Raw genomic sequence first — 14310 nt, 5'->3', positions numbered from 1 at the left:
TAATTGCATTGCTGTGGTTTTTCCATTGACGCCGCATTGGATGCGAGTCTTGTCAATGGAACATGATTTTCTGTTTTTAATGCTGTCACTGTAACGGCTAACTGAGCCACTACGGTGTCAATGCATTGACCGATATTTTGCATAAAGGTTTACAATGTATTGACATGACATTCCATTTCTCAAATTTTTGCATATTAAAGATGCTATGATTTTATTGCTACTGTGTGTGATATTTTCAATGTGCAAAAAACTGTGAAATGGCTTACAGCATGTTGTTTTTGGAAGAATCATTACAATGTAAATCTTACCATGCAGAATCCCATTACGGTGAATGGGACTTTGTGGTTTACATAGACTGTGTATGCAACAGTATAAACTACAGTGCATATTTACTAAAAACTTTTTTGTTACTTCTTAGACTTTAACTCGGCTGTTTCTGTTTTATTGATTAGATATAAAAAGAGATGTCTCTGTCATTGTTTACATGCTAATGGTCTGAAAAACCTCATTTTTGGAAATACTTGTTAAGCTCCTTTTAAAGAGGCATCTAAAATCCCAAACTGTCCTATTCCTTCGCTTCTAACTAAAAACAGAAACCTCACAAACATTTAAATGATTAACTGTGGGGAGGAAAATTTTTGAGCTTAAAGCTTTTTTTCATTAAGTTCCTGCCCAAATTAAAATTAAAATGGCCGAGTTATACACCTCCCCAAAAGGTTTTCCAATAGCAAAGCTGACATTCCTTAGAGGTTTTGTCTGCTACTGCTATAAAATTGAATGGGTAAAATATCTTGTAGGTTTTTTTAATAATGTAATACAGAACATGGTAGAAGTATTCAGGCCAATAGCCGAAAACTGACTTTGTTGATGGAAGTTTATTTATATTTATATATTTTTAGTTTACAGTTGTCTTAAACCCAAAACCTCAGATGATTAGTTGCAGATACAGTAGTTTATTTAACTGTATTAGGGTATGTCATGTTATATTTCCTTTTGACCAAGACCTGATTAGATGAATAACATTAATTCATTAAGGTTTTTAATGTTAATTTGTCCTGTTAAGAGGTTAAGCACCTTATCAAAATATTAATTTAATTTTTTTAATCTTGTTTAAATAACTTTGTAATTTGAAAGTAATGGATGCTGTAGTAATGTCTTTCACATCTGTGAAGATGAACAATAAAATTGTTTATTTACAAGTTACGACTCTAATTAATTTCTGGTAATACCTCTCATAACCAGCATAGGTATACTCTACAGTTCATGGAATATTTTATTTAAATGAATAAAGTGCACTTAGTACATGTGTAATTGAGTTATTCAAGGTAGAACTGATGTCTGCTGAATGGGATGTTTTGCACCGGATCTTTACATGTTAATTCCAGCAAGCTATTCATGTAGCATTCAGGGGTGCCCTTTTACAAACATAGAATGTGCACTTGTGGTTTTTTGTTTTGCTTTTTTTTTTTTTCCATTGGAACGTGGAAAGTTCCAGTGGAAAATAAAATTGTGATTTATAACAAAACCCCATAATACCCTCAAGTCATCAGAGATGTGACATTTTTAGTTTGGATAAAGTGGTGCACACATTCTAGAAATATCTTTCTACTTTGTTAGTTATGGTTTTATTAGATGGTACTGTGCTGTGTGATGTAACTGGGACAAGAAAGGGGACAGGTTTAAGAAATTATGTTCAGATATTGTAGTTTGCCATTATTGAGCAAGTTGTAACACAGGCACAGTTAATTCAGTAAAGTAGGAAGAACTTCCAGTTAAAAATCTAAAATGCTAATGTCTGTCAATGCATGCTAATTGTCTAAAAATAATACTTCAGTATGTGTGTTAAGAAGGATGAAAATTTATGAAATTGGAAAGCTGCATTATATGTTGATATTTTCCTTTTTTCCTTCAAAAACTGTTTTAACTCTTTATCTGCTCATTTTTCCCCAACAGTTAGCAATCTGTTTAACCCTGTGGTGCTAGAAGTTGTGATTTCTTCATGTGTTTGCACAAACATATAATGTGGTGAAATCCAGACTCCCAGCACTGAAAGGGGTTGTGTGAGAGTGTGTTCAGTATTTGGAAACTTTTTATTGTTTTCAGACATTCCTTTAAGGAGCATTATCAACTTTTTCAGGTTCTTCTCTAAAAATGAAATTTGTGTTAAAGTTTTCCTGAGTAATCTTTTAAATTTTTTCTTTGCTATGGTCAGGGAAATGACTGTAAAGGGAAAATCTTGGCAACTTTTTTTAGAACTGCAATCCTCTGAACAAGGGTTGCTTGCTCATAGCAATGCAAAAGCCTGTCAGAGTTCAGGGAGCATCTGGACAACACTCTTAGTCGTATGGTTTAGTTTTAGGTAGTCCTGCAAGGAGCAGGGAGATGGACTCAATGATCCTGATAGTCCCTTCCAACTTGAGATCGTCTATGATTGTGGGTCAGTGTATGTATTCTAGCTTGTAACAAGTGTTCTCCAAGTTATACTTTGAGACAGCACTGACAGTCCTGGTCTACTGAAGATGAAAAGGACAGAAACTAAAAAGACTTTTGTGAGTTTTTAAAATGGGAATAGAGGAAAAATATTTTGTTTTCAGGCTTTTTGCAGGTATTTCAAATAGTAAGAAATGAGGGTGTTCTGAATACTGAAAATAATTGATAGTGCTCCTTTAAAATAAAAAGTTTAATGTGTTGCGTTTTGAATAGTTTTCATTTGTACTGAAAATAATGTTGCTTTAAAATGTGTTTTGAATACTAAAGTTGCTTTTAAAAAGATCAAAATAGAATACAAGAACTACAGCGAAGAAACTGAAATAAAAGTATCAATTTTTTATTATTTATTCAGGAGATTTCACCTAAACCACAAAGTCAGAAAAAAAATGAAGCTGATATTAGCAGTTCTGCCAACATTCAGAAACCTGCACTGTTATCCTCAACTTTGTCTTCAGGAAAGGCTCGCAGCAAGAAATGCAAACAAGAATCTGGAGATTCTTCTGGGTGTATAAAGCCCCCTAAATCACCACTTTCCCCAGAATTAATACAAGTCGAGGATTTGACGCTGGTCTCTCAGCTTCCTTCTTCTGTGATAAATAAAACTAGTGAGCACAGACATTTTAAAAAAAATACCGTAATTACTTATAAGAAATATACAGAAATTTTTTTTGCTTGTAAATGGCTATTGCTTTTAAAAATGAATCTGCTTTAAATAAAAGGTCCAAGCGGGAGAATCAGGGGTAGCTCAGTATTTTAAAAGTCAAGTCACATAATAAGGCATATGAATTACTCTACCGGAAATAATACATTTAAATAATACATTTATATTTATAGAGTCGTGGCTTTTAATGGTTGGCTTTCCGTCCAGCTTAAATCTCCACATTAGCATTAACAGTGATACAGGAAAAATCAAACCTCTCTTCTGAAGGGGCCTGATTCATTAAAAAGAAAAGACATACACCTTGGTTGTGGACCTTTCTTTCTCTGAGAAATTCCGCCTTCAGCAGGCTGATGTGCTGTACCTGTTGGCTGTGGCATTCTTCACCTTATGTGACATTTCCTCCAAATATGATGTGAAAGAGAAGATGGGTTCAAGATCTGTGGTGGGGAAAAATAAAAAATTGGGTTTCTTTGTCTCAGAATAATACCATAGAGGTGTTCAGCTTGTTAACGTTTGTAACTGATTTGCAAAGTACCAAAACATTGGTTATCAGAAGAACAGGGAAAGGTTTACGCTGCATCCTTGAATATGCTATTTTTTTGTGAATATTAAAATATTTCTATAATTTTTGAGATTACATTAGTTTTTTAGTGTTGCTTAGGCTCAGGCTCTTTGTTGCCTGAAGACCATTAAATGATGAGGCCAGCAGTTAAAATAAATGTGGGTTCCAGTAAGTCAAAAGCTACGTTTTTGTTTCACTTTTAGAATAGCGATTGAGAATGGAAGACTATACCTGCATTGTGTGTTTCCCTTAACCTTGATTTGATATTTTCCCTTAGGAGATAAGTTTCTTTTAATCTTTTCTCACAGATAACTTTAAATGAGTGGGAGAGGGAGGGGTGCAAATTCAGCCATCTTTATTTACTCGGGACACATTGATATAAATTGTATTTTGTCCCCACAAAATATTAGCGGTCATGTATATTGTAATATGTCTTCCCTTCCCACCCCTAAAATAATGGTAAGTAGTTTTCCTTGAGCATGTTTGTATTTTGGAGTAAGTTAGACTTCTCTGTAGCAATATTTAAAAAATTAGCTAATTTAAAAATGGATTACTTAATAGCTTAGATCTTGTTAGTGCTGTCTTTTAATCTTTGGCTTCTGAGTCTTTACCACCTCTGACAGAAGTTTAATTTTGCTATGTCTTTATTTTTAAATCTGTACATCTTTGACTCTAAAAACTGCTTAAGAAAAGGAGAGAACAGTGATTTACAGTGTAATAATGACTTAAATGTTTTTCTAAGGCAAAAGTTTGTGAAACTGGGTAAAATTGGAGAGGTGTAAGGGAATGTGTTTTTTTTGTTTTTAATGAATCAGGCCTATATTAACCTATATCAATCCCCTCCCCCCCTTTTTTTTTATTTTAAGTGTGAGGTTCTTGAGCCTTCTTACTGTGCCATGCATTGGCAGTGTGCATTTGAAATATAGTTGGGGTATTGATATCAGGTTAGCAGAAGATGGGAGGTGGGATATAAAATTAAACACTGCTTTTGATTATTTAAGTTGTATGTTACCACTATCCATGACTTTTTAGATCTTTAACTGTGATAATTTGTTCTGTTTACTGTTAAATCCTACTGCCCCCTTCCATTATAAGTAGCCTACTCTCATGGGTTATATGGGGGGGTGCTTATTGTAAATACACTGTTTGCCTAAAACAACAGCCTTTATCAGTGGGGAAGTACATGCCCTAATAATGTATAATTAGCAAACAGCAGAATCATATCTCGAGCGTAACTTTTTTTGCTCCTGGTAGTCACAGTTTTTAATTACTTTTACTAGTTCTGCTGTGATTATCAGCTTTGCAAATAAGAGCTATTTAAAGCACTCCCCATCTTTAGATCTCAGATACTGCGGTAAGATTATGGTATATCTCTCTGCTTCATGAACATTGAAAGATCTCTTTTTAGGTCCATCACAGCCAGTGAATTCCCCTAGATCCTACAAACATAGCCAACGGAGAAGAAGATCACAGCGTTTAGCCACTTGCTCCTTGCCTGATGATTCTGTAGAAAAAGTTTCTTCTCCCTCTTCAGTTACTGATGGAAAAGTGTTCTCCATCAGTGGTCAAAACCAACAGTCATCAAAATTGGAGGGTAATGTATCTTAATCTAATAAAGAACTGCCCAAGAGAAATTGAATCATAAAAATTAGACCTTTCACGGTTTTCATCTAATGGGATATTTTGACTTATTGTAGCTAAAGCTGTATGCTGTTCCTATGTTATGTAACGCTGCAATCCAAACTGTTGTTTGTTGGACCTATGTATCTTTTTTAATATTACATTTTTTCTTTTATGTAGTACCTGATGTTGCTCATATGTCACTTGAGAAGCGTGGACCATGTCTCCCCCTTGATTTAAGCCGTAGTTTGGAAGTTACAGCACCATTATCCACAGAATCCACTTTCCGTAATGAATATCCCAGTAAAGACAAGGAAGATATTCAGATGATTACATATCTTTCTTCCAAAGCAGTAACTGATGGAAGAGTAGCTACAACAGCGTCAGGTAAAGAGATTCAGTATACAACCAGTTAGGTTTGTAGCTGTAGGGTTAAAACGTGTATGTATTCAGTCACACAGAAGGAGGGGATACTTTTTTTTTCTGCACACCTGCAAACCTGCCCCTCTTCCTGGGGTTCATCCATCTGCATATCCTTCATCTTCCCCTGGCTTGGAGCTGCATTAGTGCTTTTTCTAACACGCTTTAAGGAGGATCTGAGAGTGGGGAATATAAAAAGCAGTATTTCTTTCAAAAAATATCTTATATTGTTAAAACTCATAAAAATAATTTATGAAGTTGTTTACTAACATACTAATATATACTAAATCTAGATGTACTTGTTGATCTTGTGGCTTCAGTTTTAAAACTTAGTAGCATTTTGTAAGGCAGTCAGCATTCCTCTACCTTTGCTTCTGTTTGCAGTGGAAATTTTGTCATTTGCTTGCTACGAAATGTTACTTGAAAATATTTCTGAAAAATCCTCTAAAACTTATATAGACTTGGTTCACCCTCACAGAGTTAGCATAGAGCTCAATGCTGGAACTCTCTGCTGCCTCTCACTTTGTAACAGTTTACTGGCTACTGTGGTTTAAGCGAATCGCTTGGATAGAGTCAATGAAGAGATTTGGGTAAGGGTTTACGTAGTGGTTTGCAGACCCTACAAGTGGGTTGTTTTCATCCAGCGTATGTTAGGTGTCCATATGCTTTTTTCATAAATAAGTGTCTTATGTGGGTGAGTATCATACCATTTTTAATTGGCTTCCAAGAAAGAATTCTCTCACAAGCCTTTTTTTTTTTTAATGAGAAAATTCTTCAATAAAGTAAGAGGAGGAAAAAATCAAATTATTCTACTCTGCTGGGGAAGTTTTTGGTAAACGTGATCGACAGTGAGGGAGGACAACGTGATCTTAAATTATATAATTATGGCACTCAAATTATAACTTAGTTGTGTTTAGGGGAAAAAAAACCCAACAACTTTGCATTAAGCTGATAGCATAGCTGCCGTGCTCAATAGGCCAGTGAAGCATTTTGTTTAGTATATACGGCCCCTTCTTGGATGTCTGCCCATACGTGCTCCCACTGAAAGTGTAAGGCGATTGCTTCATCGAGTTGTAGCATAGCTATTTAACCTGATGCAGCAAAGGCTGCGTAGGATTCTTGGATCAATATTGCATAGATTAAAATAGATGATTGTAACTATCTTTTTTCTCAAAAAAAAAAATCTATTAATCTCTTAAACTAATTTGTCAAAATAAGGGCTATGAGAATTTCTAATGAGCTGCCACTTAAGTTTTTAAAAATATTAATTTCTTGAGTGAAACCATGTGACAGTCTTTGTTTGCCTTTGATACATTGCATAGCAGTCAAATAGCAGATTCCTGGGAAAATTACTTCCGTAAGCGTCCTTTTGTCTCGTGTCTTCTGCCACTAAAAGAATTGTTTTGGGAAGCTGTATATTTGCCCACTCATAGAATAAGATCATAAAAGAAACAGTTTCCAATTACCATCTGTTTCTTGTTTATTAAAACTAATTTCAGTTACTAGGAGTTTAATGTCTGGCTTTTCTGATATGTTTTCTGGATCATTTAATGTGTAGTTGATAATGATGGCGGGTATTTATTTTGTTGCCTGCTTCTGTCATGGGGCTGGCTTGGACTCTGAGTGAGCTGGTTCTACACCCAGCATCCATGAGTACACTGTTTATTTGTTGACCTTGGTCTTGGCCACAGCTGAGTCTAATTCAATAATATCTTTCATTTATAGCCACCTTTATTTATGACTCAGAAATATTTGATATGTCCACACACTTTGTGTCAGGGAAAACCATTCCCTGACAAAATTATCTGGTATTACTACTTGAGTCCAGAATGGGAACATGGAAGCACTTGCAACCTATGCTGCAGGGTACATTTTATACTGTATTTAAAGCTTAGTGGAGCTTTTTTTGGACCTACATAATTTTAAGAGTTATAAGCTCTCAAGGAACTGACTTGTCAGCTACCTTTTTGTCTTCTGGGGTTTTTACCTTCCAGACAGACATGGTTTTTGTTCCTAGTTTTCATGTATTACAGTTTTCCTCCATGCAGTAGAACTCTGTCATGAGCTTTCATACTGACTTTCTGTCCAAATGTTAGAAGTTTTCAGAAATATGCAGCCCAGCATCCACTTGAGCAGTATAAGCTTTGTGGGCTGAAAGACTAATTTAAGCAGTTTGATATCTTGAATTCAGAGAGTTCATAGAAAGTTTTGGAGCTAGCTGCCTCTGTCAGTAGTATCTCTAGGACTCTCTAAGTGAAGTTCATATGTCTTTTGGGTTCGTCTCAGGCTTCCAACACTGGTGAAACTCGTTTGTCTTGTCCTTCTCATATTCTTCTTAAAGAAAAAGAAAAATGTAGCTTTTAAGTTCAGGTTTGAAACCTCTGGAGTTACTTTATACTGTTGAATAGTTTTTGTTGTGTAGTCTGCTTTAGAAGGCATCTTTTTGCTTTTGAAATAGCACAGGTTCTCAAGTCATGTTACTTAAGCACACATAATTACACCAAATTCTTGCATGCTTCAGGAGAATGAATAGAATCCACTGTATTTATTACTTACTTTCCTTTTTTAATGAACCTGTTTAAGCAATGACAAGCTAATATATAAAGGAGAGGTGTCCAAAGCTTTCCTTTCTCATTCCTGTTGATGCTTGAAGTTATTGAGAAAAGTTAATTTGCATTATGCAGGAACATCTGCATGCCTAGGTGTAATTTAATATATCGCATTGTTGCATTGTGACTCTATACATTACAATTTGAGCACTCTGTAAATTCCAGACTATTCTATAATTGTCTGCTTTTTTTAATCTGAAAGAACTATTTTAAATGTATGTCCTTTTATGATATTTCTGCTGTTTAGATTTTATTGACACAGTCTGGGCAGGTCTGATGTTCTAGATTTTGACAACACTATGTAATTTGCTACGTGCACTTAAGTTGGACCTGCTGTCTTCATAATCATTGAAGTAGATAACTGTAGATAGTTTCAGAAATCACAGAGATAACAGAAGTATTTAGCCTGAAACAGCCTATTATGATCGCTGACCCTTCTGTAAAAGAGCTGTGCTGTTTTAGACACAGAGATGCAATTTGTAGCTTTGGAAGTTTAGACATCTGATGGGGGCTATCAGTTGAGTCAATTGAAAATATAATTCTATGTTGTTGAAAATGATGCATTTTAATGACTTCTGTATTCAAAAGATACTAACTTGGTGTTTTTCAGAGGGGAGGGATGAGGTGCACTGAAGTGCAGAAGCATAAATGGCAACTCATTAACACGTAGATTCCTTCTCAAAATCATTGCTCAAAATGAACAACTTGAAATTTCGTAAAGGCAGCACAAAAGCACCATGATCAATTCCTTCAGTCCCCAGGCTACATGGAAGTACTGTGCACTTTGGTAGACACTGGTATGCTACCAGTTAATTATTGAACAGAGGTACTGCTTTGCCTAAACTGGTATATGGACCTACTTGCGATCACATGATATTGTACACACATGACTAAGAATCCTTGCTTTCACTTGTCAAACTGCTTAAAATGTCAATAACTGGCCTTTTTGTCACTTAGCCTTTCATAGACTTCAAATTCACAGTCAGTCTGAATACATGCAAAACACTAGTTTTCTGGTTCTGACTACATGAAGTTCAGATCTTTCTGTAGTTGTAATTTTCTTTAAATACATCATAATTTTTCTTGGTTTCTGTAACTACACCATTTGTGTTAGTTTAACTGTTATGTATTGAGCAAACATATTTTCAGGAAGCAATCTGGGTTTTAAAATTTAAGTAAAAGGAAAATATTGTTACATTTACTAATATAACAGTATTAATATAATATTTACAATAATAATATAACAATATTATCATTAGCTGTTATTTTGTGTTCTAGCTCAGTCTAGATGATTTTGCCAGTAGGGTAACATTAGGTTAACTGTATGGGAGAAATTTGCACTTATGCTAAAAGAAAAAAACAGTGTATGCTTTTACATAATTTTATTGATAACAGTTTACTTCAGCAGGAACAAGAAATGGCTGATGTACAAAACTTTCAGAAAACGAGATCAGTCGCTTTTTAATAAACTCTTGCCAGTGTTATTGGTTATCCTGCTTTTAAGAGGTATCTAGACTCTAGTGAACTAAAGCTCTTGTTTTCTTTGGAGCTCTTTGTTTTACTCGGAACATCTATTGACAGCCAGGTTTACTCCCTAATTTGAATGTCTGCCCTTCTAATCTCTGCCCTGAAGTTCCCAGCGGATTCTTGGGGTAGTTAGCTGAAGGCAAGCAAGAACCTTTCATGTCCTCATACTTCCTAAAGAGATCATTTTGTGCAGAATCTGGTATTAACATGTAGTATGTATTTAAAGTGCATTTAGATATAAAATTTATCCTATGTCCTGGGAATTCAAAACACAAAATTACTTATGATAGAACTGTGAATTGTGCTGGTCATGTTATGATTTAAGTTGTATATTAATGTAGATGATGATATTTCTGTTACAAGGAAAGTTGAAACATCAAAAGCCATGGAATAGAATATCGTGCAAGAAAATAAGTTGCTTCACATCGGTACAATTTATTTTAATTTGCTGAACTGAAGTAGGCAGTACCGCTAAAAGCCTGTCTGTGCGGCTGTACTTCATCCTGTTCTGTGCCTGTGCTTGCATGAGGGGGCTTGTGTCACTTCACCGTGCCAGACCAGGAGAAGGTAGCAATGGAAACGTGTCATAAAGCAGACTGAAAATTGCTGTGGTTTGCATTTGTTTTTAATCTGAAATCAGTCTTCTGGTGATAAAGTTGATCTTAGAACAATTACATAATCAGTACTTTATCAAGTCTAATCTCTAAGCATCTTTCTCTCTGCTGAGTGTTAATTGCAGACCTCCCACACATTGCTGCGTGGGAGGTGGCTGCCTAGACTCCTCAACAGGAATAAAATTGCAATTAAAAGTAACACTTAAATATATGGTAATATTTCCATAAAGGAAATCTTTTATAAACGAATATTTTTCTTGCTGTATTTATTACTTGCCCTTCAGACTGTGATTGTCTACTTTGTCTAATTTTATGGTTACTTGTAAGGCATAATGATTGCACAATTGAAAATTAGTCTTTGCAAGATTTAACACTTCATTTAGGATTTGAGAATTTATGATTCTCAATCTAGAATGATTTCTGATTAATAAAAGTAAAAGCCAAGAACAAGACTGCAGTGTATGCAGGCATAATAGTAATTTATCTCTTCAGGTTACTATAGAAAGGCAGTTTGGAGAGCTCTGTTATTCAGATGGATATTTGTGTGACTGTAGCAGATTTCTGCCCATGATGAATGTTCCCTCAAACAGTTATTTAGTTACTGGCTGATTACTTTGTCAGATATGCTTGTGTTGAAAATTGAGATACTGAAGTTTGTTGTGTTGCGGCTATCAATAGCAGAGCACGTTTGAATGTCTGAGGTCAGGATTTCTTCTGAATAATGAAGTTTAAATACTAATTCATGTAACACTGAGACTAAATTTCTCTTGAGCTTGTTTGGATGGAGTATTCTCACATCTTTTAATCAAAATGGCAGTGACCTAACCAAATTACGTGTGTTTGGGTGATCCTTTTGCGCTCTTTTTAGAAACAAGACAAGATGTTGATAGCATGATGGTGTGGAGAAGTGTCACTTTTTTTTCTTTTACTGAGGTGCTAAAATATACCCATTGCTCCACAGATGGCAAAGCAGTTCAGTCCTATAACAGACACAAACGTTAATTAGGAAACCCAAGAAAGGAATAATTTGGATAGTGTTTTGTGTTGATGATAAATATCCCAGCAAGCTAAGTCCACTTAAAATGCAAAGGCAAGAGCCTGAATAGTAGACCAGTCTTGAAAGGATGATGGTTGATTTGAGGTAGTGGAAAGGCTCAGGTAGCCTCAGCCGTGGTCATGCAGCTTGTGTCTTGTGTGAGAAGCCAGCACGCAGAACTGAGCAGCTGCTTCTGGTTGCTGCATAGATTGCATGGTATAGTGATGTCTTGCATCTTGTAGCTGAGAACATCTGGCATTTAAAAGTGCTGTGTGGTGTGGTAGGAGATGTATGACTTGCTATTGCTCTTTCTGCTCCTGCGGCTTTCTCGCTTTGCAGCTTTTTGACTGTTTTCCTGAGAAGGCTGCCTAGGAGCTGGAGTAAGTTTAATGTAACGTGTGTGGTGTATCGTGGTAGGATTGGGTTGGTCTGTCCAAGCCTGGAAGGCTGCCTTACGGAGTCAACCCTGAGACGTTCTTGCCTTTTCTCCAGAATCCTTTTATGACTGATGGATTTACTAAATTATCTTAACACTGCTTATTTAAATGCTTTTTGTTGGTTTATTATGGAATAATTAAAAACAAAAAAGAAAAGAAGGGGGAGCTCAAAGAACCCATTCCAGATCAGCTTTGTATTTAGTCTTGTTTAATATCTTGACCACTAGCAGGTATTTTTCAGGACCTTTTTTTTTTTTGGTTCAGCACTTTAACCCACAAGTGTTTTTTTACATGCTTATACTTTTGTTGGGCTCATATGTTGAGAGACACCAACGGTGACTGGTGCCTCCAAGTGTTTACAGCTGGCATTGAAAAAACTGAACCCCTTATGACTTTGCAGAGCTGCATTTTTGTACAGTATGTCCTTGGCATGGTCTTGAAATGTCCTCAATGGTCTGATGAAGATTAAGCTTTCCTAATTACATTTAAATGCAACTTAAAGCTCTCACAATGTTGATGAACACAGTAATAGAGAGTTTTCAATGACCTCAATAATGTTCTTTGTAAGTAACTTTTGTTCTAGTTTGAAGATTTGAAAATTCCATTGTCCTATCTGATTATAAATATTAGCAATGAAAATTATAATTTGAGTTTTGTTTTGACGTGTTATTTCCTAATTTTTAATCAGATAAAGATTAAAAAATACCTAAGTATTTCACTGAATAAACTTTTCTGAATAGTGCAAGATAAGAATTGTCAGCATATGATGCTGAATTCTGACAAATTATCACAGTATTTTGCATGTAATTCAAATGTGGATTAAATATACACATGAAAGACCGTGAGTGATTTAAATATTATTAAAATGAATGAAAAAATGCAATAAGGAGAAGTGTAAACTTTATACATAGCACTAAAAATGCTGTACCAGAAATTAGTTTCTGTGGTCACATAATGGAATGTTAACGTAAACAATATTGACAATGTCAGCACATTTAACCCTTACTGTTGACATGGGTTTCTATTACAGTGAAATAAAAAGGAAACAAAAAGGCTTAAAAGTAGCAGCAAAAGTACACTTTAAACAGTACAAGTAGTTTAAAAGTAAGTGCAAATTCCAAAACAGACAAAGAAACTTTCTGTGGCATGTATTGTCTTGTATGTAAGACTGACCTAGGCATTCGTATGCAGTAATTATATGTTAAGTGTGATGATATTATTACCAATACTTGACATTTCAGTGATCTGACCCAGCCAGTGATCTGGCTGCAATCCTTACGGAATGCCTAGTAAATCTGTCTTCTTGTTTTCAGCACCCTCGTCCCATGTACATGCCTTGCATCTGGAAATGCCTTTAACCAATAGTCTAAAGTTACCCAAAGGGAATAGTAAAAAAAAGAGGTCTTCCACATCAGTGAGCTCTGAAGGGACAGAGATACAGTGCTCTGTGCCCATAAAGGAGAAATGTTTTGAGAGTCTGAAGGAGAAAATATTAAAGAACGTGATTGAGAAGGACAAGCATTCAGAAGTTGGTAAACTACAATACTTTTTGTTTCCAGTGCTTTAGACAATAAAAATAATCGTAAAGTGACATTAAAAATAATTTTATTGTTTGTATGTTTCTTATTATTATGTACCATTAGGATTTTTTACAGTCTAATAACTTTTACAAGAAAGTGGGTCATCAGGCAGACATTGTGCTTAGGTCATATATTCTTTTTCAATTTGCAGGTGCAGTGAGAATGGAAAGAAAAGGAAAACTGGAAGAGAAAAGTTCTTCAACATATGGTATGTACAGAGCAGTAATATTTTCAGGAAAAGAGGAAAAATTCTCTAACACTTGATGTCTCTGAAGAGCAAATGTAAAAGTGTAAAATATTTCCTGGGCCCAGCCGCACTTCTTTTGTTGGTTTGGGTCTTAAAAACAGTTTATATGTATATATGATAAGTTTATAGTAGAAGAATAATTTTATAGGAGGAAATGAAAGTGCCCATAGCAAGGATTTGGAAGGATCTAAAAGTACCTACGAGAGGCCTGGAGGAAAAAAAAAAGCTAGCTTTTTTTTTAATTTAATTGAATTAGTGAATATTGCCTTTATTTCCTTCTACTGACCGATGTGGGGGGGCAGGAGGAGAAAACAGTTAAGTGTTACTAGCAAAACATTTGGCAAGTCTTGAAAGAAAATATAAATTAAGAGGGCTTTGGTTTTATCCTGTGTTAAAAAAAAAAACAAAACAAAAAAACCAAACAAAAATTATTAGAGATGGACAAGAAAACCTTCACTGGTGAGGCCACAGCTTGAATACTGTGTTCAGTTTTGGGCCCCTCACTAC

The 14310-nt window shown here is 35.2% G+C and overlaps 1 protein-coding gene across 16 annotated transcripts in view; it reads left to right on the top strand.

The window, feature by feature from the left end:
• The window catches only part of PHF20L1 (PHD finger protein 20 like 1), a 61745-nt gene that overhangs the window by 23879 nt on the left and 23556 nt on the right, over window positions 1–14310 (top strand). For 10 of the 16 annotated variants that reach the window (XM_072851855.1, XM_072851868.1, XM_072851854.1 and 7 more), the window contains 5 exons: window positions 2843–3095; window positions 5110–5307; window positions 5514–5720; window positions 13290–13508; window positions 13708–13764. In XM_072851855.1, coding sequence (XP_072707956.1) covers window positions 2843–3095; window positions 5110–5307; window positions 5514–5720; window positions 13290–13508; window positions 13708–13764 — 934 coding nt within the window. The remainder of the gene's footprint in view (window positions 1–2842; window positions 3096–5109; window positions 5308–5513; window positions 5721–13289; window positions 13509–13707; window positions 13765–14310) is intronic. The other 6 variants (XM_072851864.1, XM_072851866.1, XM_072851865.1 and 3 more) reach the window with 3 other exon arrangements.

Source organism: Ciconia boyciana, chromosome 2, assembly GCF_034638445.1.
Source record: "Ciconia boyciana chromosome 2, ASM3463844v1, whole genome shotgun sequence".
NCBI lineage: Eukaryota > Metazoa > Chordata > Aves > Ciconiiformes > Ciconiidae > Ciconia > Ciconia boyciana.
The sequence above is the reverse complement of the archived record's forward strand: the minus strand, read 5'-3'. Positions and strand labels throughout refer to the sequence as shown.